General features: G+C 34.2%; 3 protein-coding genes and 2 long non-coding RNA genes across 5 annotated transcripts; 3 read left to right on the top strand and 2 right to left on the bottom strand.

Annotated features, from left to right (window-relative positions):
* Positions 1–4407: 4407 nt before the first annotated feature.
* On the bottom strand, positions 4408–5601 carry LOC132708466 (uncharacterized). The gene is made up of 2 exons (XM_060680808.1): positions 5463–5601; positions 4408–4754 (listed from the first exon to the last, which is right to left on the bottom strand). Exons 1-2 carry the CDS (start codon positions 5506–5508, stop codon positions 4408–4410), a joined length of 393 nt encoding a protein of 130 aa, XP_060536791.1. The 5' UTR covers positions 5509–5601.
* Positions 5602–5928: 327 nt separating this feature from the next.
* On the top strand, positions 5929–10765 carry LOC132708468 (uncharacterized). Its single transcript, XR_009619958.1, has 4 exons — positions 5929–6061; positions 6122–6185; positions 6242–6570; positions 10401–10765. It is a non-coding gene; the product is annotated as an uncharacterized LOC132708468 (long non-coding RNA).
* A 6753-nt stretch (positions 10766–17518) lies between these two features.
* On the bottom strand, positions 17519–18302 carry LOC132708470 (uncharacterized). Its single transcript, XR_009619959.1, has 3 exons — positions 17910–18302; positions 17786–17849; positions 17519–17729 (listed from the first exon to the last, which is right to left on the bottom strand). It is a non-coding gene; the product is annotated as an uncharacterized LOC132708470 (long non-coding RNA).
* A 67-nt stretch (positions 18303–18369) lies between these two features.
* LOC132708469 (uncharacterized) lies at positions 18370–19916 on the top strand. Its single transcript, XM_060680809.1, has 2 exons — positions 18370–18508; positions 19220–19916. The coding sequence occupies exons 1-2, from the start codon at positions 18463–18465 to the stop codon at positions 19570–19572; spliced, it is 399 nt and encodes a 132-aa protein (XP_060536792.1). The 5' UTR covers positions 18370–18462; the 3' UTR covers positions 19573–19916.
* Positions 19917–23200: 3284 nt separating this feature from the next.
* Positions 23201–25343, top strand: LOC132708471 (transcription factor LBX2-like; the record flags this gene model as incomplete). Its single annotated transcript, XM_060680810.1, has 1 exon — positions 23201–25343. A coding segment is annotated over one exon (390 nt), but the record flags the coding sequence as incomplete, so codon positions are not given.
* Between the last annotated feature and the right edge of the window lie 670 nt (positions 25344–26013).

The raw sequence follows: 26013 nt of genomic DNA, 5'->3' as shown, positions 1-26013 counted from the left end.
CTATAAGTCATAATTCAGTGTCAACGCAATATTGGATCCCACTGTATAGTATATATAGAATGATGTCTATTATTTTTTCCAATATTATCCAGTTCATGTCAGTTCGGCACTATAGTACTTGTAACCCTCTATCCACAAGGTACCAGATACCAGGCCGCAGCCTTATTAGCGTTGTAAACAGATACCAAAGACACGGATGTCAACGTCAAACAAAAATTACGAATATTCATAATCTCTTTAATAATTTGCTGAAAAAAAGTACGCAAAAAAAAATGTTTTTGTATAAGTGGGTTGGAGGTCTCAATAAAGGTATTCCCATTGGAAACGGAACACACTATTTAACGAGAAATATTCAACAAATTCTGTCAAATCCTACTTGAAGTCTGGAATCTGAATTTCCAACTGAAATTTTGAGATACCAACAAGTGCCTGTACAGCAAGAAATGCGCCTCTACTGAGGATCTCAGTATAATACAAGTGCGAAATTACAATTTTTCTGATTGAAGAAATGTTTAAATCCGCGAAACTGGACCAAACTAACCAAACGCAAGTTGCAGTCTCTACTGCGGCCATTACTGTTGAACGGTTTGCAGTGGGCCGCAGCTAGTTGAGAATATTATTAAGAGCATCTGTTCTAACTCTATAAGCAATAAAATTCTGCGTATATGATATTGCCTATCTCGTTTTTTCGTGATCACCCGCAGAAAAACTTTATAAAAATGTGTATCCTGTAAAATAACAAACAAAACAAAATATAACTGCAAATATCTGCTTTACCACCCTGTATGTGAAAAATTATATCTTTTTAGCTTTCAATTTGTGTTAGTTACGTTTCTCTATATACAGTGTATCCCACTTAAGAACTGTACACTCTTGTAAAAATTTTGTTTATGGTTCGATTTTGATAATTTTTTGTTTCGTTGTTCTGCTTATTGCTTCATCTTAAAGTGTTGGCCAACTGAGGCTATTTAACGAGAGAGAAAGAGAAATAAATTAATAACGAAAGTTAGAACCCAACTATACAAATTTTTATAATGTTTTAATACAAGGTGTTTGAAATATGTTTGATAATGTTTTTTATGTTTCTTATTACATCAACCTGAAGTCATGGCTAACTGGAACTAATTTTTGATGTCAAATTTTAAGATTTTTTTTTTAGGAATGTTTGTTTGGGCCTCAATTTTATTCTTAAAGAAATCTCTAATAGCCCTTCTCTATATTTGACATTAGTCCCAGTTAGGCATGATGTTCTAAGAAACATAAAGTTTTAGTGCGTTTTTAAGAGATCTGTCCAACAAATAAAAATGATCAAAATCGAACCATAAACAAAGATTTTACAAGGGTGTACAGTTCTTAAGTTGTACACCCCCTATAATACACAATTTTTGCTCACTCGTGTCTAACAGTTTATAAGGACGACAATGTCGCGTTTCGTATTAAATTAAAGTAGATATCAAGCATAATCGGACTTAGTAATTATTTAGAATTAGCCAGTTATTTGCCGGAAGGCTACTAGCGTGCATACCACCAGGCAAGATCGCAGCAATCATTTGCACATCGGCGATTGATCGCAACGCGTGTTATTTTTACTGGCTCCAGTCCATTTGATTTAACATATCTGACTGTGCAGTTGACAGAATGTTTAAAATAACATACATTTCTGCTTCTTGTCGTTTCGAATTTATTATCGTAACTTTGACAGCTCTTCCCGAAAAACTGCAGGAAGAGATATACCGGTGTAGAGTCTAGAGAGAGCCGCGGTTGTAAATCATATTTTTATGCGCCCGTAACATATCTGGTTTACACGTTTGTCGCTGCTCATAATATATCCCACATTATTATACGTACTATGGGTTCGGCGGAAACCGTGTGATGAATTTCATTAGGCGATAGAGTTACATTTTAAATTATATATAGATATTCAATTTAGAAATTAGTTTAATAACTGAACGAAACGGAAGAACTTTTGGAAACTGAACTTGCAACACCGAGAAAACCATGAGTTCGCCAATGGATTTATAGAAGACCTATTCATAGCGCAAGCTACCAACTCTTCAAGGAATTAGCTGCTGAAGATACGACAGAATATTAATTTACTCTCAGGTTGACTAAAGAGTCCGATACATATATGAGACCTGCTTTGCCGGCTAAAGTGAAATTGCTCGCTATTATATACTTATTGGCTAACGAAGTTAGTTTACTAGTCTTGCAACACCTATTCAAGGTACCATGATCGACAACTTGTAACATGTCCGAAGTATGCGATGCTATTTACAAGGCACTGGGAGATTACATAAAGGTGAGTAACATTAAAAACATGTTTTTATTAAAGTAGGTTTATTTTCAAATTCAACATATTTGCAATAAACTTGTTAGTAAATACTCGATACTGCCTTAGCCAATATGTCATCTTGTATTACTACAGTTGCAGTTTGAGATTCATTGTTTTCAGAGTACATAGTCATTGTATTGTCATTATTTGTCTGTGGTAGGTGGAAAGGTTGGTCAGCAAGAGAAATGTTATCAGTAGCATCTGTTGTAGAAGATTGTGGTAGTTTTGTGTAATGACAGCCTTGCGATTATTGTGTGTAAAGAGAGTGTTGTGGTGGTTGTGTGTAAAGAGAGTGTCGTGGGGGTTGTGTGTAAGGAGAGTGTTGTGGTGATAGTGTGTAAGACTGGTACATAGACGGGACGGGATGTATGCTTGGTTGAATGTTCCGTGGACCATTTGTTGCAGTAAATTACAAAGATAATTTTGGATAAACAGGGCGGCTACATTTTTCCCGAATATATCAAACTCTGTTTCTGTTTCTGTTGATATGCGTGTGCTAATTGAGTCGACGACGTTCTTCACTTTATTGACCAAATTATTGAGGTTCCGTACTGTCCTTTTACGAGAAACTAGAGATTTTCATTGTTCTTCTTTATCTTGATTACGTTGAGATTCAGGTGTTGCATCAGGGTAATGTTTTTCAGCAGACAGTGTTGGGATGTGGAATGTTCCTCGCCATGAAGTATTTCATGTTTTTTGTTTTGTTTTAGGTAGCTAACGGAGACGAATGGAAAAGGATTGAAAAAAGCTTCCGAAATTCCTGGAATTTCCCTGGTTGCTCAGGTGCTATAGATGGGGAACACGTTACCACCAAAGCTCGACCAAACGCAGGAAGTCGTTACTACAAGTACATATATTGATGGATATAATGGACGTGTATCGGATGCTGGAATTTTCTCCCATTGTGATCTTAGTCATGCTTTGGAAAATAATTTACTGCCCGAAGATCATGTTCTAGTGGGCGATAATTCGTTTGCTCTAAAACCATATATGATGAAACCATACAGTGGAAACCAATTCACATTTAAACAAAAAAAAATCAATTATAGATTATCAAGGGCAAGACGAATTGTCGAAAATGCTTTTGGCATCTTAGTAAGTCGATACAGAATTTTCGAAAGGCCGCTACCCTTTTTTTCCCAACAAAATGCATAAAATCCTAAAAGCATGTTGCGCCATGCATAACTGGACGAGAAAAAACAAAGTACGCGTACATGTCGCCACCGTTGATATAGAGGACACGGAATGGAAATGTCATTGAAGGATCCTGGAGACAAGTGCCACCAGATGGACTTGCCACTTACTATGAGAATGCAGAATAGATCATCTCAAATTGCACAAACCATACCCAACGATTTAGCAGCTTATTTTGTAGGAGTAGGCGCAGTCTCTTGGCAGTCTCGAATGATAAATTGAATTAAAACGTAGTTTTGCAGTTGTGTTGTGTCGTCATGTAATAAAGAATATAAAAAAATAACATATGTCTTTTACTTACCAAATATTTCCTGTGTCGCTGCACGGTACATTTATAGCTTTTAAAGCATCGTCTAATAATTTGAATCACCTTATTTGTGGTTTATGTACGTCATCCGTTCCAGTTCCAGATTTTGTACTCTGTTTAATTTTCCTAGCCTTTCGCGAATATGTTGACTTCAAGTTTCTTACTTTAGTATAAACTTCTTTACTTCCAAATCCCGGTATGTTCATAAGTAGATGTATAGTGCCGATATAAGCAACAGAAACCGTACATAACCTCAATTTCCTAACCCCCCCGCAGCGGGGGCCCCCCGCGCGTGGCGTCCTAGTGTCCCCCCTGTCTACCAGAGTGCGCTCCGCCCCCCACCCAGCTTGTGTAGTGTCCTGTTTTGCCCCGGTTCCGCCCGTCGCTGCTAGATGTCGCGCGCTTGTGTAGCGTCCTGTTTTGCCCCGGTTCCGCCCGTCGCTGCTAGATGTCGCGCGCTCCGACCGTCGTAGGCCCCCCCGGTAGAGGGCGGTGACGGTGCGGCGCGGTGACGCGGTGGATCGGGAGGATAATTAAATAAACTTGAATTTTAATACATTTTATTTTATTTTATTTATAAAATTGGTCTGGCGAGGAGTTTCTTCTTCTTTTTATGTCGATTCAGTCGACCATCCCATTGTTCCTGTTCCTTGCGTTGTTCTTCTTCCCGTTCCCGGAGGAAATCTAAATACGAAGTGCACTCCTCGCCGTCCCACTCCGTCGACCACCCACCCGGGTACTCCTGCTGCTCTTCTTTTGATCCACCGGGTTGCTCCTGCTGCTGGTGATGTTCCCTTGTCGTTTCATGTCGTACCGGGAATTCTAACCCCCGGTACTCTTTGTGTGATTTGAATATGTGACGCCCTAAGCGATGCGCCAACATAATATGCGACTTGTCATACGGACAAACCGCGATTTTTTCTAGAACAAAACAAAGTATGATATGTAGCGTTTCCTATAAAACACACATTTTTTTTTTTAAACAAAACTTCCAAAAAGGGGGGTTATCAAATAATTTTAAAAATTGTTTTTTAAGTTATACGCGCATACCAAAATTCACGTTTCAATTCACTGTCATTTAAATGTACGTGTATTATTGTCAAAAGGGCAAACTGTAATTTTTTAGTACAAAAAATAAACAAAAATATGTATATATTTCGCGTTTTCCCCATAAAACGCACATTTTTGAAACAAAACTTTCAGTAAGTGGGGGTCATCAAATAATTTTTAAAAAATTGTTTATTTTTTAAAAGCCAAAATTCCCTATTCACTGTCATTTAAAAGATATTAAAAACGCTCAATTTAATTCGATTATTATTGTCAAAAAGGCAAACTGCAATTTTTTAGTACAAAAAATAAAACATATTTCGCGTTTTCCCCATAAAACGCACATTTTTGAAACAAATTTAAAAATTGTTTATTTTTTAAAAGCCAAAATTCCCTTTTCCATTCACTGTCATTTAAAAGCTATTAAAAACACTCAATTTAAATCGGTTATTATGCAACGTAAAAAAGATGAGTATCATATTTTAAAAACAGGTAGAAACTAACCAAAAAAGTGATAACCCAAACTGAAACCCACAAGAAAAGACGCGCACTGTATAAAGGTAATTAAAATATAAAACTTACCAGTTGTAGGGTCGTAGGGAAATGGACATCGCACTTCTGTATTCATTGCACTGAATATAGTCTATAATACACATGCAACGTATTTATACACATGCACTCCCTTCCATGGTTGAATTAAAAGTCGAAAAGGTCTTCTACCCACAAGCACCAACGCCGATTTGAATAGACGCGATGTTGTCGCCAGACAACCGTGCAGGTAGGAGTCTCAAGGTCAACACGCTTTCACACGGGAACGCAACCGCTTCGGACGTTGGACGAACGTATGTTGCCGCAAAAGATCAAGGCCAACTTGCTTTCATTTTTTACAATCTCCGTATGGGATGTGGAATTTCATAACGCGCCGAGTCTAAATGTCGAGTTGTTTTGCTTGTTGAGAATAATAATTAATTGCCCCCTTTATATTTGCTCCGTGGGATTAACGTAATGGGAAAAATTTGTTGCAACGCATGTGGAGGTGTCTTCGTTTGTTAACTTTTAGAAAGTATTCTCGCACCGTATAAATACATCTCATTTTTCTCTGTTTTGTCAGTAGTTGTTTTTGGTATTATTCGTGCAACGTGGAAGCTAACTTAGTGGTTTGGTGTTCGTACAAAAAAGCAGTAAGTACCTTTTTTATTGTTTTATTTTAATTCTTTAACATTTGTTATTATTTTATAAAGGTCCTAAAGATCATCTTAGTACTCTCAACCCGTAACCGCAAATAGAATAGCAGCAATCTTAAGCGTAAGTTTTTTTTATTTTTTTTATTTTGAGATAAAATAATTAATAATAATTTATAGATGGACTTAAGTCAACTGAATCAAACCTGTCTTGCAGAAGGTGATTTTGAGCAGCCGATTGTCAAACTGCATGAATTGCCGATAGGCGTTCCGTTTAAAATTACTAGAGCCAAAATTGTTAATACAAAATTTGGCAATTCCGTGTTGCTGCAATTAGAAAATTCCGTAGTATTTCTTCCTACTCGCGTGACAGAAGCTTTCCGTCCGAGACTAGAACACTTTGCGTCGGGGCAGTACAAACTGGTCTACGAGGGATCCAAAGATATTGGAAAGCCCAACTCTTTAAAGAAATTCAAAATAATTCAAAATTAATCAACATATTATACAGGGTAAGTCTTATTTACTGTTATATATTTAATAAACCACGATGCGCGTAAAGCAGATCATTCATAGAGCGCAAATCTTAATTTTAACCTTACAAAAATTAAAAAAGCATATTTCCGACAAGTTCACTCTTAGAGATAGTGATGTGTGGCTTAGGAGACTAAATAAAAATATTGAATCTTGCAACCAAATCGTTTCTAACGAAAAGGATTTATCTATTGGGTTAAAAAGAAAATTACAAACTACAATTCAACATCTGAAAGCTATTAGAAAAATTATTCTTAATTATCAACATAAGCATTTTGGATTGGGATTACAAAGTAGTAGCCGCGAGACAAACACAAATGAAATGGTTGTATGGGAATCGGTAGCGTCGTGTTTCCAGGGAAGAGTTCAGACTGGTGTCATAATTAATTTACTTCATAAAGATTTAATTCAATTTTTAAACGATTGTCGTCCAATATTTCAACAAAAAATTAGTCAAATTTTAAAGAAATTTTTATTGCTGAAAGTAAATACCACATTTTGCGGTGAATTTATTAAGGCAAAAAATGATGTCCAAGGCGAAGTTGATGTTAAATATCTGAGTACCGGAAATGCTGTAGTTGATTTAGGAACAGAATTGAATGATTGGTTTGTTGAAAATGTCCAAGATAAAATTTTAAATCAAATGTCAGAGTTTCAGGAACGTGATTCCGGGTGGGCTTTAAATAATATTATTTATTTAGAGATTAACATTAATAAATTTGAAATGGGTAACGGGTCATCCTTCGTTGAGTTGCCTAAAGAAATTGCGAATAAAAGGGCTTGTATTAACATTAGAAATGACGATCAAGCGTGTTTTTATTGGTCAGTTGTATGCGGACTCTTTCCAGCACGTTTTCGTCAGTATTTACCCTCTTCATATCCATACTACAAAAGTGTTTTGAAAACTGAAAATTTACAAACACCTATGGAAATGAATAAAATAAGCAAATTTGAAAAAGACAATGATATTTCCATCAATGTTTATATCTTAGAGCTTAATAAAAATGAAAAAACTAGTTTTTATTCCGTGTTACCTGCACGATTAACAAAAGAAAAACGCGAAAAACATTCAAATTTGTTGTTAATACAAAATAAATATTATCCAAAAGTTAATGATTTTGATCCTGATCCGCAAGATAATGATTATGAAGAAATAAAATATCACTATTGTTACATTAAAAATTTGTCTCGATTAGTTTCCTCACAGCTCAGTAAATATAATCACAAGAAATACATTTGCGATAGGTGTTTGAATTATTTCAATAACGAAACTCGTCTACATGACCACGAAACAATATGTTCCAGTTTCAATGAGTATAAAGTGTCTTTTCCCAAATATGATTACGTTGAATTTCGAAACCATATATATAAACAAAGGACTCCGTTTGTAATTTACGCCGATTTTGAGAGTCAATTGAGAAAAGTAAATTTGAAAATTTCAGATAAAACCTCGAAATACCAAAAGCACGAAGCTTACAGTGCTGCATATTACTTTAAATGTTCTTATGATGATTCAATATCATTTTTCAAAAGTTATCGTGGTCTAGATTGTATTGATTGGTTCGTGGAGGAAATATCTAATTTATCAAAATTTGTTCGTTCAAAATTTAAGGATATTATACCAATGGATAGTGAAATTAGTCTAGATCAAAGGTCGAGTCATTGTCATATTTGTGAAAAACCTTTTTTAAAAGAAGATGTTATTGTTCGTGACCATGATCATTTTACTGGTAAATTTAGAGGTTTTGCCCATCAGGCTTGTAATTTAAATTTTAAAAAAATATTTGTAGTGCCCGTAGTATTCCAGAACCTTTCTGGATACGATAGCCACTTCCTGCTTCCGGTTTTAGCAAAAAAAAGCTATGTATCCATAGTTCCGGTTAATAAGGAAAAATACATCTCTTTTACATATTTCGAACCTGATTATAACATAAAATTTAGATTTATAGATTCGTTTAGATTTTTGGGAGCATCTCTGGATAATTTAGTTTCCAGTATGGATAAAAATGAACTATATATTTTAAGAAAAGAATTTTCCGATCTCGACGAATCAAAATTAAATTTACTGTCGCAAAAAGGTATTTTTTGTTACGATTACATCGACCATATAGACAAATTAAATGAAACAACTTTACCCCCGATTGAAGAATTCTATAATAAATTAAGTGAAAGCAATATTAGTGAAGAAAAATATTCCCACGCACAAAGTGTTTGGCAGTCGTTTGAAATAAAAAATTTAGGCGAGTATTCAGATTTGTATTTAAAAACCGACGTTATTCTTCTGGCAGATATATTCGAAAATTTTCGAAAAACTTGTATGGCAACACACGTTTTGGATCCGGCGTGGTATTTCAGTATGCCCGGGTATACATGGGATTGCATGCTTAGATTCACAAAATGTCGTTTAGAACTTTTGCGCGACATTGACCAAATTATGTTTATCGAGCGGGCTATACGAGGTGGAATTTCGGTGTGTGTTGGTAGATATGCGGAGGCCAACAATAAATATATGCCCAACTACGATTCATCCAGGGATGATTCCTATATCATGTACTTTGACGTCAATAACCTCTATGGCAAGGCCATGTGCGAGCCTCTTCCTTACGGAGGATTCGACTGGATGTCTCATCAAGAGATTGATTCATTTAATGTCATGAACATTCCAGATGAATCTTCCCAAGGATATATCCTAGAGGTAGACCTGGAATACCCGCAGAAATTACATGACACACATAGAGATTTTCCATTTTGTGCCGAACATCGAGTGCCCCCCAATTCAAAGTTACCAAAACTAATGACTACTTTGTATAATAAAGAAAAATACGTCATACACTATCGCAATTTAAAACAGGCTCTCAAAAACGGTCTCGTACTAAAGAAAATTCACAAAATATTAAAATTTAACCAATCTCGTTGGTTGAAATGTTATATCGATCATAATAATAAATTAAGAACCCAAGCAAAGACAAAATTTGGTATAAATTTATACAAATTGTTTAATAATGCCGCTTACGGTAAAACAATGGAAAACATTCGCAAGCATCGTATTGTTAAATTTGTTAAAGCGTGGGATGGTCGCTACGGTGCGAAAAATTTAATTTCTAGTCCTAGATTTCACAGTAGAACCATACTTGATAACAATTTGTTGCTTATAGAATTAAAAAAATCGGAACTTTGCTTTAATAAGCCACTTTATATTGGAATGTCCATATTGGATTTGTCGAAAACGACCATGTACGAGTTTCATTATAATTACATGCTTCCAAATTTGGGTCCCGAAAAATGTAAAATTCAATACATGGATACGGACAGTTTCATTTATAATATCAAATGTTATGACGCATATGAAAGCGTTATTAAGGCCGATTTAACAAAATTTGACACGTCTGATTATCCTAATGACAATCCCTATAATATACCGCAAATCAACAAAAAGGTTTTGGGGTTGATGAAGGATGAGACTAATGGCACCATCATTAGTCATTATGCGGGGTTAAGGTCGAAAATGTATACTTTCAAAATTTTAACGGGTTCGGTAGTTAAAAAGTCAAAGGGTATTCAGTACAATATTGTAAAAAATAAAATTTCATTTGATGACTACGTAGAATGCTTAACAAATTTTAGGGAAAAGTACGCCACTCAACGAACCATTCGTTCATACACTCACAATGTATTTAGCATCGAACAAACAAAAGTTGCCTTGAGTCCTTTAGACGATAAACGTTATCTTTTGCCGAATTCATATGAAACGCTTCCGTGGGGACATTATAAAGTGCCGTAATTATTTTTTAATATATTTTTGTTACAGATTATGGTCAAACAACTTACATTAGAAAGCCTTTGTATTATAACAATTTGCGAAAATATTAGGTGTAGTGCTGATTTTTTGCTTGAGTCACCTTTGCCTTGGAAACTAACGATACTAATATTTAAATATTATTCGAAATATAGATGGAAGTACCTTAAACAATTAGCGCTCCAGTCTGATGGTAATTCTTTATTAAATTTAGAATTCATTCTGTTGAATAAGACATTTGGATCGTCTTACAGAAATAGCATTTTGGCAACTCCAACCATTGATTTTGACGGAGAATCCGCTTACTGTTTATGGGTCAGTTATTACAGGATAAAATATTCGGAAATTTTAGTTTGTAAATCTTGTCACTTTATATTTCAAGTAGTTAAAAAATTTAAAAAGAAAAATTTTAGACTTTTATTGGATCACTATCATTTACAGCTGGATATAAATAATTTGAATGATGTATATCACGATAAACAATTTTGGTGTCAAAGCTGCTTTGAAGAAGTTTTGTTCACTGTAGAAACTGAAGATGAATGTAATTTAATGCTTCACGATGAGAGGAAATATGGAAAAAAGTTACGCTTTTCTGATAGTCCATTGAACTATTAATACTGTGGTTTTATTATAACATATGTAACTGTAGATAAGACTTTTATGTATTGATTGTATTCCATTGTATTGCAACAAGAATAAACATGTATATATTTAGACGCTATTTTCTTTTTTACCACCACCACAACACCGCATAATAATTACACAGAAGTTTGTAATTGTATAATTTATTTATTATATACATTATTACTATTTTACAATTTCGTTAAATGCTAAATTATTAAATTGTTCTAGTTTTCTTTTGCACTCTTGAGCTTGCATCCGCGCCACTTGCAAGTCTGTATTAAAAAGCGCAATTTGTGTTTCAATTTCGTTGATATTGCACTCTAATCCCGACAACTGAGACGCCAAGTTTCTTTTTAAATTGAATGCCTCACAAATGACACTTTTTTCTCTACCGTCCGTGAACACTTCGAGCCAATCAGCGGATGACGTTGGAGCTGCAAACGCTTCACTTGTGGTAGTTTTCTTCTTCTTCTTGCGGGATACGACCGACGCACTTTGTTTTCGTTTGGTCGCAGATTTTTTGGTTTGTTGCTCTACAGGAACGAAGCTGGACGGGAGCACTTCTGATGAAGGAAATTGCAACTCGAAATTTTCCAATAAATTATACAATTCGTTGGATGTCACAATTTTCTCTTGAGCCATCATATACACGTATTTATGTCAGAACTTCTAAATCGAGACTAAATTTATTTCAAAACGTCTACGTTGTCTACCCACGAATCGTGCGACTTATCCAATCCCAACCAGCGCACGAGAACCATATTGCCTCGTCTGCGCAACACCTTTTCGACGAGATATAAGTCCGGGTTAACTGTCTTCTGCAATTCTTCTTCATAAAATCCGCCCATTATGGGTTTACCCTGCATATCTTGAAGCAAATACGTTACGGGGTTAGTAACCCGTACTTTAACAATTTTAAACAATTCCGTGGTCCAATTCGGTGTATAACCTTTGTTGAAAACGTGCTTGACTTTGCTGATTCTAACGATGTCGCCGACTTTAAGTTTACGAGGACCGAATATTTTTATGCTACTATACGCGGTTTTCAAAATTCTCTTTTCGTTGCTCTTACTCACATCGATGGGTTTCGTACCCGTCGTTCTATGTTTTGTGTTCAACTCCAACCATTGATTTTGACGGAGAATCCGCTTACTGTTTATGGGTCAGTTATTACAGGATAAAATATTCGGAAATTTTAGTTTGTAAATCTTGTCACTTTATATTTCAACTAGTTAAAAAATTTAAAAAGAAAAATTTTAGACTTTTATTGGATCACTATCATTTACAGCTGGATATAAATAATTTGAATGATGTATATCACGATAAACAATTTTGGTGTCAAAGCTGCTTTGAAGAAGTTTTGTTCACTGTAGAAACTGAAGATGAATGTAATTTAATGCTTCACGATGAGAGGAAATATGGAAAAAAGTTACGCTTTTCTGATAGTCCATTGAACTATTAATACTGTGGTTTTATTATAACATATGTAACTGTAGATAAGACTTTTATGTATTGATTGTATTCCATTGTATTGCAACAAGAATAAACATGTATATATTTAGACGCTATTTTCTTTTTTACCACCACCACAACACCGCATAATAATTACACAGAAGTTTGTAATTGTATAATTTATTTATTATATACATTATTACTATTTTACAATTTCGTTAAATGCTAAATTATTAAATTGTTCTAGTTTTCTTTTGCACTCTTGAGCTTGCATCCGCGCCACTTGCAAGTCTGTATTAAAAAGCGCAATTATGCGGGGTTAAGGTCGAAAATGTATACTTTCAAAATTTTAACGGGTTCGGTAGTTAAAAAGTCAAAGGGTATTCAGTACAATATTGTAAAAAATAAAATTTCATTTGATGACTACGTAGAATGCTTAACAAATTTTAGGGAAAAGTACGCCACTCAACGAACCATTCGTTCATACACTCACAATGTATTTAGCATCGAACAAACAAAAGTTGCCTTGAGTCCTTTAGACGATAAACGTTATCTTTTGCCGAATTCATATGAAACGCTTCCGTGGGGACATTATAAAGTGCCGTAATTATTTTTTAATATATTTTTGTTACAGATTATGGTCAAACAACTTACATTAGAAAGCCTTTGTATTATAACAATTTGCGAAAATATTAGGTGTAGTGCTGATTTTTTGCTTGAGTCACCTTTGCCTTGGAAACTAACGATACTAATATTTAAATATTATTCGAAATATAGATGGAAGTACCTTAAACAATTAGCGCTCCAGTCTGATGGCAATTCTTTATTAAATTTAGAATTCATTCTGTTGAATAAGAGATTTGGATCGTCTTACAGAAATAGCATTTTGGCAACTCCAACCATTGATTTTGACGGAGAATCCGCTTACTGTTTATGGGTCAGTTATTACAGGATAAAATATTCGGAAATTTTAGTTTGTAAATCTTGTCACTTTATATTTCAAGTAGTTAAAAAATTTAAAAAGAAAAATAATCAGCACTACACCTAATATTTTCGCAAATTGTTATAATACAAAGGCTTTCTAATGTAAGTTGTTTGACCATAATCTGTAACAAAAATATATTAAAAAATAATTACGGCACTTTATAATGTCCCCACGGAAGCGTTTCATATGAATTCGGCAAAAGATAACGTTTATCGTCTAAAGGACTCAAGGCAACTTTTGTTTGTTCGATGCTAAATACATTGTGAGTGTATGAACGAATGGTTCGTTGAGTGGCGTACTTTTCCCTAAAATTTGTTAAGCATTCTACGTAGTCATCAAATGAAATTTTATTTTTTACAATATTGTACTGAATACCCTTTGACTTTTTAACTACCGAACCCGTTAAAATTTTGAAAGTATACATTTTCGACCTTAACCCCGCATAATGACTAATGATGGTGCCATTAGTCTCATCCTTCATCAACCCCAAAACCTTTTTGTTGATTTGCGGTATATTATAGGGATTGTCATTAGGATAATCAGACGTGTCAAATTTTGTTAAATCGGCCTTAATAACGCTTTCATATGCGTCATAACATTTGATATTATAAATGAAACTGTCCGTATCCATGTATTGAATTTTACATTTTTCGGGACCCAAATTTGGAAGCATGTAATTATAATGAAACTCGTACATGGTCGTTTTCGACAAATCCAATATGGACATTCCAATATAAAGTGGCTTATTAAAGCAAAGTTCCGATTTTTTTAATTCTATAAGCAACAAATTGTTATCAAGTATGGTTCTACTGTGAAATCTAGGACTAGAAATTAAATTTTTCGCACCGTAGCGACCATCCCACGCTTTAACAAATTTAACAATACGATGCTTGCGAATGTTTTCCATTGTTTTACCGTAAGCGGCATTATTAAACAATTTGTATAAATTTATACCAAATTTTGTCTTTGCTTGGGTTCTTAATTTATTATTATGATCGATATAACATTTCAACCAACGAGATTGGTTAAATTTTAATATTTTGTGAATTTTCTTTAGTACGAGACCGTTTTTGAGAGCCTGTTTTAAATTGCGATAGTGTATGACGTATTTTTCTTTATTATACAAAGTAGTCATTAGTTTTGGTAACTTTGAATTGGGGGGCACTCGATGTTCGGCACAAAATGGAAAATCTCTATGTGTGTCATGTAATTTCTGCGGGTATTCCAGGTCTACCTCTAGGATATATCCTTGGGAAGATTCATCTGGAATGTTCATGACATTAAATGAATCAATCTCTTGATGAGACATCCAGTCGAATCCTCCGTAAGGAAGAGGCTCGCACATGGCCTTGCCATAGAGGTTATTGACGTCAAAGTACATGATATAGGAATCATCCCTGGATGAATCGTAGTTGGGCATATATTTATTGTTGGCCTCCGCATATCTACCAACACACACCGAAATTCCACCTCGTATAGCCCGCTCGATAAACATAATTTGGTCAATGTCGCGCAAAAGTTCTAAACGACATTTTGTGAATCTAAGCATGCAATCCCATGTATACCCGGGCATACTGAAATACCACGCCGGATCCAAAACGTGTGTTGCCATACAAGTTTTTCGAAAATTTTCGAATATATCTGCCAGAAGAATAACGTCGGTTTTTAAATACAAATCTGAATACTCGCCTAAATTTTTTATTTCAAACGACTGCCAAACACTTTGTGCGTGGGAATATTTTTCTTCACTAATATTGCTTTCACTTAATTTATTATAGAATTCTTCAATCGGGGGTAAAGTTGTTTCATTTAATTTGTCTATATGGTCGATGTAATCGTAACAAAAAATACCTTTTTGCGACAGTAAATTTAATTTTGATTCGTCGAGATCGGAAAATTCTTTTCTTAAAATATATAGTTCATTTTTATCCATACTGGAAACTAAATTATCCAGAGATGCTCCCAAAAATCTAAACGAATCTATAAATCTAAATTTTATGTTATAATCAGGTTCGAAATATGTAAAAGAGATGTATTTTTCCTTATTAACCGGAACTATGGATACATAGCTTTTTTTTGCTAAAACCGGAAGCAGGAAGTGGCTATCGTATCCAGAAAGGTTCTGGAATACTACGGGCACTACAAATATTTTTTTAAAATTTAAATTACAAGCCTGATGGGCAAAACCTCTAAATTTACCAGTAAAATGATCATGGTCACGAACAATAACATCTTCTTTTAAAAAAGGTTTTTCACAAATATGACAATGACTCGACCTTTGATCTAGACTAATTTCACTATCCATTGGTATAATATCCTTAAATTTTGAACGAACAAATTTTGATAAATTAGATATTTCCTCCACGAACCAATCAATACAATCTAGACCACGATAACTTTTGAAAAATGATATTGAATCATCATAAGAACATTTAAAGTAATATGCAGCACTGTAAGCTTCGTGCTTTTGGTATTTCGAGGTTTTATCTGAAATTTTCAAATTTACTTTTCTCAATTGACTCTCAAAATCGGCGTAAATTACAAACGGAGTCCTTTGTTTATATATATGGTTTCGAAATTCAACGTAATCATATTTGGGAAAAGACACTTTATACTCATTGAAACTGGAACATATTGTTTCGTGGTCATGTAGACGAGTTTCGTTATTGAAATAATTCAAACACCTATCGCAAATGTATTTCTTGTGATTATATTTACTGAGCTGTGAGGAAACTAATCGAGACAAATTTTTAATGTAACAATAGTGATATTTTATTTCTTCATAATCATTATCTTGCGGATCAGGATCAAAATCATTAACTTTTGGATAATATTTATTTTGTATTAACAACAAATTTGAATGTTTTTCGCGTTTTTCTTTTGTTAATCGTGCAGGTAACACGGAATAAAAACTAGTTTTTTCATTTTTATTAAGCTCTAAGATATAAACATTGATGGAAATATCATTGTCTTTTTCAAATTTGCTTATTTTATTCATTTCCATAGGTGTTTGTAAATTTTCAGTTTTCAAAACACTTTTGTAGTATGGATATGAAGAGGGTAAATACTGACGAAAACGTGCTGGAAAGAGTCCGCATACAACTGACCAATAAAAACACGCTTGATCGTCATTTCTAATGTTAATACAAGCCCTTTTATTCGCAATTTCTTTAGGCAACTCAACGAAGGATGACCCGTTACCCATTTCAAATTTATTAATGTTAATCTCTAAATAAATAATATTATTTAAAGCCCACCCGGAATCACGTTCCTGAAACTCTGACATTTGATTTAAAATTTTATCTTGGACATTTTCAACAAACCAATCATTCAATTCTGTTCCTAAATCAACTACAGCATTTCCGGTACTCAGATATTTAACATCAACTTCGCCTTGGACATCATTTTTTGCCTTAATAAATTCACCGCAAAATGTGGTATTTACTTTCAGCAATAAAAATTTCTTTAAAATTTGACTAATTTTTTGTTGAAATATTGGACGACAATCGTTTAAAAATTGAATTAAATCTTTATGAAGTAAATTAATTATGACACCAGTCTGAACTCTTCCCTGGAAACACGACGCTACCGATTCCCATACAACCATTTCATTTGTGTTTGTCTCGCGGCTACTACTTTGTAATCCCAATCCAAAATGCTTATGTTGATAATTAAGAATAATTTTTCTAATAGCTTTCAGATGTTGAATTGTAGTTTGTAATTTTCTTTTTAACCCAATAGATAAATCCTTTTCGTTAGAAACGATTTGGTTGCAAGATTCAATATTTTTATTTAGTCTCCTAAGCCACACATCACTATCTCTAAGAGTGAACTTGTCGGAAATATGCTTTTTTAATTTTTGTAAGGTTAAAATTAAGATTTGCGCTCTATGAATGATCTGCTTTACGCGCATCGTGGTTTATTAAATATATAACAGTAAATAAGACTTACCCTGTATAATATGTTGATTAATTTTGAATTATTTTGAATTTCTTTAAAGAGTTGGGCTTTCCAATATCTTTGGATCCCTCGTAGACCAGTTTGTACTGCCCCGATGCAAAGTGTTCTAGTCTCGGACGGAAAGCTTCTGTCACGCGAGTAGGAAGAAATACTACGGAATTTTCTAATTGCAGCAACACGGAATTGCCAAATTTTGTATTAACAATTTTGGCTCTAGTAATTTTAAACGGAACGCCTATCGGCAATTCATGCAGTTTGACAATCGGCTGCTCAAAATCACCTTCTGCAAGACAGGTTTGATTCAGTTGACTTAAGTCCATCTATAAATTATTATTAATTATTTTATCTCAAAATAAAAAAAATAAAAAAAACTTACGCTTAAGATTGCTGCTATTCTATTTGCGGTTACGGGTTGAGAGTACTAAGATGATCTTTAGGACCTTTATAAAATAATAACAAATGTTAAAGAATTAAAATAAAACAATAAAAAAGGTACTTACTGCTTTTTTGTACGAACACCAAACCACTAAGTTAGCTTCCACGTTGCACGAATAATACCAAAAACAACTACTGACAAAACAGAGAAAAATGAGATGTATTTATACGGTGCGAGAATACTTTCTAAAAGTTAACAAACGAAGACACCTCCACATGCGTTGCAACAAATTTTTCCCATTACGTTAATCCCACGGAGCAAATATAAAGGGGGCAATTAATTATTATTCTCAACAAGCAAAACAACTCGACATTTAGACTCGGCGCGTTATGAAATTCCACATCCCATACGGAGATTGTAAAAAATGAAAGCAAGTTGGCCTTGATCTTTTGCGGCAACATACGTTCGTCCAACGTCCGAAGCGGTTGCGTTCCCGTGTGAAAGCGTGTTGACCTTGAGACTCCTACCTGCACGGTTGTCTGGCGACAACATCGCGTCTATTCAAATCGGCGTTGGTGCTTGTGGGTAGAAGACCTTTTCGACTTTTAATTCAACCATGGAAGGGAGTGCATGTGTATAAATACGTTGCATGTGTATTATAGACTATATTCAGTGCAATGAATACAGAAGTGCGATGTCCATTTCCCTACGACCCTACAACTGGTAAGTTTTATATTTTAATTACCTTTATACAGTGCGCGTCTTTTCTTGTGGGTTTCAGTTTGGGTTATCACTTTTTTGGTTAGTTTCTACCTGTTTTTAAAATATGATACTCATCTTTTTTACGTTGCATAATAACCGATTTAAATTGAGTGTTTTTAATAGCTTTTAAATGACAGTGAATGGAAAAGGGAATTTTGGCTTTTAAAAAATAAACAATTTTTAAATTTGTTTCAAAAATGTGCGTTTTATGGGGAAAACGCGAAATATGTTTTATTTTTTGTACTAAAAAATTGCAGTTTGCCTTTTTGACAATAATAATCGAATTAAATTGAGCGTTTTTAATATCTTTTAAATGACAGTGAATAGGGAATTTTGGCTTTTAAAAAATAAACAATTTTTTAAAAATTATTTGATGACCCCCCACTTACTGAAAGTTTTGTTTCAAAAATGTGCGTTTTATGGGGAAAACGCGAAATATATACATATTTTTGTTTATTTTTTGTACTAAAAAATTACAGTTTGCCCTTTTGACAATAATACACGTACATTTAAATGACAGTGAATTGAAACGTGAATTTTGGTATGCGCGTATAACTTAAAAAACAATTTTTAAAATTATTTGATAACCCCCCTTTTTGGAAGTTTTGTTTAAAAAAAAAAAAATGTGTGTTTTATAGGAAACGCTACATATCATACTTTGTTTTGTTCTAGAAAAAATCGCGGTTTGTCCGTATGACAAGTCGCATATTATGTTGGCGCATCGCTTAGGGCGTCACATATTCAAATCACACAAAGAGTACCGGGGGTTAGAATTCCCGGTACGACATGAAACGACAAGGGAACATCACCAGCAGCAGGAGCAACCCGGTGGATCAAAAGAAACAAAGGAGCAGCAGGAGTACCCGGGTGGGTGGTCGACGGAGTGGGACGGCGAGGAGTGCACTTCGTATTTAGATTTCCTCCGGGAACGGGAAGAAGAACAACGCAAGGAACAGGAACAATGGGATGGTCGACTGAATCGACATAAAAAGAAGAAGAAACTCCTCGCCAGACCAATTTTATAAATAAAATAAAATAAAATGTATTAAAATTCAAGTTTATTTAATTATCCTCCCGATCCACCGCGTCACCGCGCCGCACCGTCACCGCCCTCTACCGGGGGGGCCTACGACGGTCGGAGCGCGCGACATCTAGCAGCGACGGGCGGAACCGGGGCAAAACAGGACGCTACACAAGCGCGCGACATCTAGCAGCGACGGGCGGAACCGGGGCAAAACAGGACACTACACAAGCTGGGTGGGGGGCGGAGCGCACTCTGGTAGACAGGGGGGACACTAGGACGCCACGCGCGGGGGGCCCCCGCTGCGGGGGGGTTAGGAAATTGAGGTTATGTACGGTTTCTGTTGCTTATATCGGCACTATACATCTACTTTCATAGCTTCACTTATACGTAAGTGCCGCATTTCGGGCTCCCTTAATTTTGTAACTAGAGACTTTACAGTTTTAAAGGCGTTCATGTTTTACATACTCCTGCACAAATTTATGAATTATGTCTTCGGTCCATTTTGCCATTTTTTGCACAACAATACGAGAGTCTGACGTAAACAGTAAAAACTGCCTGTGCCTTGTGCTGACGTGTTTAGCGGCAAGCAAGCTGCGACTGAGGGGGTCGAGAGGGCGCGTGGGACGCGGCTACTCTCAATCTACTCGCAAAAAATGGAACACGCTTGTAATCACCTTACTACGCAGCGAACTAATCAATTGCACTAATCAGTCGCTGTCCACATTTATTTTCTCCTAATCACTAATCACCTGGACTAATCAAAGTGAATACAAGCCTTAACCTAAAGCTACCTAAAATATATGCCATTGCGTTTGCGTTTTGTGCCATTTCACTAAAAAATAACGACCTAACCCCGACACATCATATTCTGAAAACCGTAGAACATAACATGTTTTCTTGGTGGTTTTCTAGGTAGTAAAGTCGTTCATAGAAAGTGATACGAATTAAGGAAAGACCCGGGCAAGCTGTAAGAATGAAATATGGCCGAACAGGTCCGTATTTTGATTAGAATTTAATTATTTGGGGTTTTGTTAGAAAAGATACTAAACAATATTTATTTATGTATGTATTTATGTTTAAATCTAAAATAATTTTTTTTTACCTACTTAAATTACTTAAAATTATTCACATAATATATCAGTATCACTATCGCTATCATCACCTGTTCTATATGGGCGTATATATATATATATATATATATATATATATATATATATATATATATATATATATATATATATATATATATATATATATATATATATATATATATATATATATATATAATATATATATAGATATAGACATACGATTGTTCTGCTTTTTCTATATGTTTAACAGAATTTGCCCAACTTTTTGGAGGGATGTTAAAAACTTCGGTTTCAATAAGTGAGGACATTGGAGTTAACAGGGGGAAAAACATTGTTACGACGAAGGGCAGATTTCAGTTGGTGGTAAACATATTCAATGGGATTAAATATACAGTGGTAAGGTGGAAGCCTTAAAACTGTATAGATTTTTTGCGGTGATGTCTTCATGGTAATCCAGAGAAGAATGTTTAATATTTTTCGCAGACATAGAAAGTCCATTTGGACTCCAACCATCTTTAGAGTCAGCATGCAAAATAGTTATTCTTTTACCTCTTTTTGATCAGTTGTATCAGGGGTATCATAAGTGTCGAACTAGGTTTCATCTAAGTAAATAATTGGCCTTTGTTGTTCTCTGTAATTCCAAATTTTGTCTAGATATTCCAGTCGCCATTTCCGAATTCTAAAAGATTCCATTAAAACTTGCCTTTTGTCAATTTTTTAAATCTAAAACCCATGTGTTGAATACACTTCCATAAGGTAGTTCAATGAGAGTCAAATAAACATTGTTTATAACTTCCTTAGTCTCAATAGAATAGTGTTTTCTACATTTGGGCGGGAGCATCTCCTGAGATACGCATTCGCACACGATTCAACACACGCTGTATTACACATGAAATAAGAATGATTACTAATAAACTTAAACTAAGTAGTATACCAAACCAAAGAATATTAAACACAAGTAGGTATAAAATTATTTTCTATTACGGACCACAATTTTACTTGAATTTAAATTCCGAAACTTTAGGTAATAATCTTTTTGCATTGTATGTTAATGACCACCCTTGGATAATCCTATTCAAAAGCAATTGGTCACTTTCTTATATCTATGAATAGACCATACCTTGTATAGTACATAGATAAACGCAGCTTTATTCTATTATACTAATACAAACTGCCTCGATTAGAATTGAATGATCAATTTTTAGATAACTTGACCCAATGTATATATATATATATATATGAGATATGATATAAATGTGAATTCGTTTGTTTCATTTTTCTCTTTCTGTTTTTTACCTATAAGAAAAAAGTATATTTTGTATTTTATTTACGTGCTAAAAGCATAATTCTAGATTGGAATTGTGGATATTGGTGGTTTGGAATGATGATACGAAGTAAATAGCTCTCTGTGAAAATACTAGCGAAATAATTTTTCGAACTAATCGAGGCAAAAGCTTACTTCTTTTTATCAATTAAAATTGTTCCATGTTATCCGATTTTTCTTTATATATCGATCAAAGAACGTTATCCGAAACGACTATTAAAAAGTTTTAAATTTTTTTCTTCGAAAACAAACAAACAAAATGATCAAGAAGCAAGTTCTGCATAACGCTAAAAAATATATATAAAACTGCTTGCCGCACATATATCGCCAAAAATACTGGTCAACGTGTCCCGGTAAAGCAGTGGGAAATCAACCATCAAGTTATTGACAAGCCATTTGAAATATCTTGGAACATATGTTTATTTGTTTATCTACTAGTTACATTTGTAAGTTCAACAGAAATCTTTTGGATTTACCTTCTCTAGAAACATTATTACATCGCTGAAAAATCCTCATGGGAAAACATTCACCAAAGGCATCATAAATTGCAGTTCCGCTTTTTTTTAATAAAAAAATTCCATTTAGCAGATACGAAGAATCGGCAGCGATAATTTCCCTTAATTAAACCAATAAATTCTCCCGGACGAGTGAAGCGTAACCAAAACAATTGAACACCGGAGCAATAAAATCACTGCCCGCTCATTGGCATTCTCAATATTCGCCATATACATTAGCTGTGTTTGCACAAGGGGCTTACAGATCTCGAGGGGGTGACAATATGTTGACTTAATACGTATTAATGGTCTGACATATAGGGGTTGGTTAACTCCGAGAAATTTGCCCATTAATGTGATTTAATAGAGCACACGAGATAAATGGTTTTTGACTAAGGGATTCGAAATTAATTTCTTAAATACGGAAATGAATAAATGGTACGATTAGGGATGTTTTTGGTAACGTTGACACTGACACTAAAACATAGCTAACTAAACTTTTAAACTAGATTTTATGTATATAACAATAGCCATCATGGAACACAAACTACAATAAATAAACTAAACTGTAGTCAGTTTAATCGATGGCGATAAAATTTTAGTCATTTTATGTATTTAGTTCTCTTGATTCTAGAAAGTTCCCTAAACATGTATTATGTAAAAAAGTGCTGTTTTTTTTTAATGAAAACTGTCAGAATTTAAATTAACTGCAACATTCTATTTCCAGATGGTCAGAGCCACCTGAACCTGTTCAACTCGCGGCAGCAGCCGAAAAAGAAGCGAAAATCCCGGACCGCGTTCACCAACCATCAAATCTACGAGCTGGAGAAAAGATTCCTCTACCAAAAGTATCTCAGTCCGGCTGATAGAGATGAAATTGCCGCGAGTTTAGGACTGACGAATGCCCAAGTGATAACGTGGTTCCAGAACCGACGGGCCAAGCTGAAAAGAGACCTGGAAGAGCTGAAGAAGGACGTGGAGAGTACAAAGTATTTGACCGTCCAAAAAAGCTTCCTGGAAAATGTACAAGATTTGGGCGTCTTGAAAAAGAAGCCGGTTGTAAATGAGGACGATTGTCCGAAAAATTTGGTTGTTAGTTCCGATAAATAAATGTTAAGTTTTTTTTTATGTTTTGTACGTACTAAATAGCGTTAGGTGTTGATCTTTCTTGACTTTATTCTCTTTATCCTCCAGAGAGGATGTTTTACTAAAAATGAATGTTTTAATTCTTCAAGAAATAGTTAGTAACCACGATGCGATATGAACAATTTTTTCCAAATGTATTTATGGATTCCATGTATCTAAATATAGTTCTACACTTCACATTTAATATTTTGAAGTAAACTTGATTGTAGAGATTTAAGGGATTTCATGAATATTAAATAGAAATTCATACAGTGTGTTCGAATTTGATATGAAGGAGACAAGTAAATTTTGCTAGTGTTTTGTTTTTATACGTGTAATTTATCCAAATGCGTCTAGGATTGGTACTGTATATTTTTTTGATAAATTTAATAATTAATACAGTTCTAAGTGCATTTTGTACTTAAGTCCTGTTAAATATTTTAAAGTCCAATTTTTGCGACAATAATCCTACCGACAATAGTATATTATGCAACAAGTGCGGTAAACGGCATTTGACTCATGAGTTTATTTTACTCGAGCGGAGCGAGTGTTTAATAAACGAGTGATTTCAAAAGATAACCGAACGTGTTGCATACTATACTTTTTCTACGACCGTTAGTTTTTCGGTACATTTTCGCAAAACAATACGCAAAACAATACGAATACACTCACTGACATCAGACCGTCAGAATTAACAAATGTCAAAATTCAAGCCGTGCGGTAAAACCCGGAAATATCCGAAGTGGCTCGGATCCGTGGGAAACGAAAGTGACGTGGTAAAGTGACACTTCCAGCATACTAGATCGGTGTGTAATTAGGTATTTTACAGACGGGAGTAGAAAAACATTTTTTTATTTATTAATTACATACCGGAGGAATAACTCTTTATACGATTTTTATATTGGTTGTTGTATTGGTTAGAATAACTATTTTTTCTATAATTTTTTGTCGAAAGAGAAACTTATTTGGATTTGGGCGTAAAGGGTGCAAAAACTACATCATGGGTAAAGTCAATCAAAGTTCAAATTTATACACACTGTAAAGCGTGAGTCAACGATAGAGTATTTCATTGGTTTCAAAATTTATGAAAAAATGGTAAAAGCAAAACAGAAATTTATTTGGATTTGATCGTAGAGGATGCAAAAACTACATCATGGGTGAAGACAAGTTCAAAGTTCAAATGTATACACACTCTACAGTAAAGTTCATTTTCTCGTAAGTTTCAAAAGTTATGAGAAAATGGTAAAAATTGAAATATTGAAAAAGCTAATATTTCAAAACAAAATTTAAATATAGGGTATTCCATTAATAAAATATATGTTTCATTCGTTACGTTTCTTAGGGCCGCCATGTATACATTGGGTAAAATGATTTTAAATTGTGCATCTTAATCTGTCCAACTTCCTGTACACGCAGATTAACAAGAAATAATATTGGGATAAATTTATAATTTTGTTGATTTACAATTCTTTATAGTTTTAAAATAATGTGGAATATTCGTTTCAGGTCAACATTGTAAAGCACTGTAAATATAAAATGTAAATACTGTAAAATATAACGAGATGTACTGTAAAACGTGTAAATTATATTTAAACGAAATGTATTTAATGTAATATTTATTGATTGGTCCGTAGAACGGAAAACTTGCAATATATATTTCCACGTACGTACGTATAGAAAAATTTGATGTCCGTGACATGGCTTAACCTATTTTAAACCTGCCGTACAGTTGATGTAAATAAAATAGCTGTTTTGAAATTGTTTTGTTGTCTTTCACTGCTTGATTGGAAAAGAAGCATTAAAAATGTGTGAGAGATATCAACTCGGCGATGATATCAGCACTGGTATATTAAGATTTAAACCCTCCCAAGTCAAGGCCTTAAAAATTTTTATGTTCAAAAGTTTGGGCAAAATTATAGAGTTATTTTATGCCCATGAATCACAAATTGGTTTGGACGGCTAGAGCAGCATTAATAATAAAATATATTTAGAATATACACCATTAAGGTAAAGTATGCTCTGCTATGTAGGAAATAATAATAATATATTCTGAACGAAACCTAAATATTAAATTAAAAGTCATAAGAGTAAATAACCTTAAGGAAAGCTGGGATAGTACTATCAAAATGACAAAAAAATGATTTGATTTGTTATAAAACATACACGTGACAACTCACATAGCATCATAGCATCGTTGACATGTAGGTTTTTATTTTTCTTCTCTTATCGCGCAGGTGCTCAGCGAGATTTCAATCAAATACTTGTTGCGATACATATTCAGATACGTTTCTGGGGTCGTAATAAAATCAAAATTTGACTTATTAACGAAAAAATAAAAGCCCACTTATAAATAACTCGTAATACTTCATTTTAAAAGACAAAAAAGCTATTTAAGATTGCCAAAATTG

The sequence above is a fragment of the Cylas formicarius genome, unplaced genomic scaffold (assembly GCF_029955315.1).
Source record: "Cylas formicarius isolate icCylForm1 unplaced genomic scaffold, icCylForm1.1 PGA_scaffold_118__1_contigs__length_46360, whole genome shotgun sequence".
Classification (NCBI taxonomy): Eukaryota; Metazoa; Arthropoda; class Insecta; order Coleoptera; family Brentidae; genus Cylas; species Cylas formicarius.
This window is presented reverse-complemented; position numbering and strand designations above follow the sequence as displayed.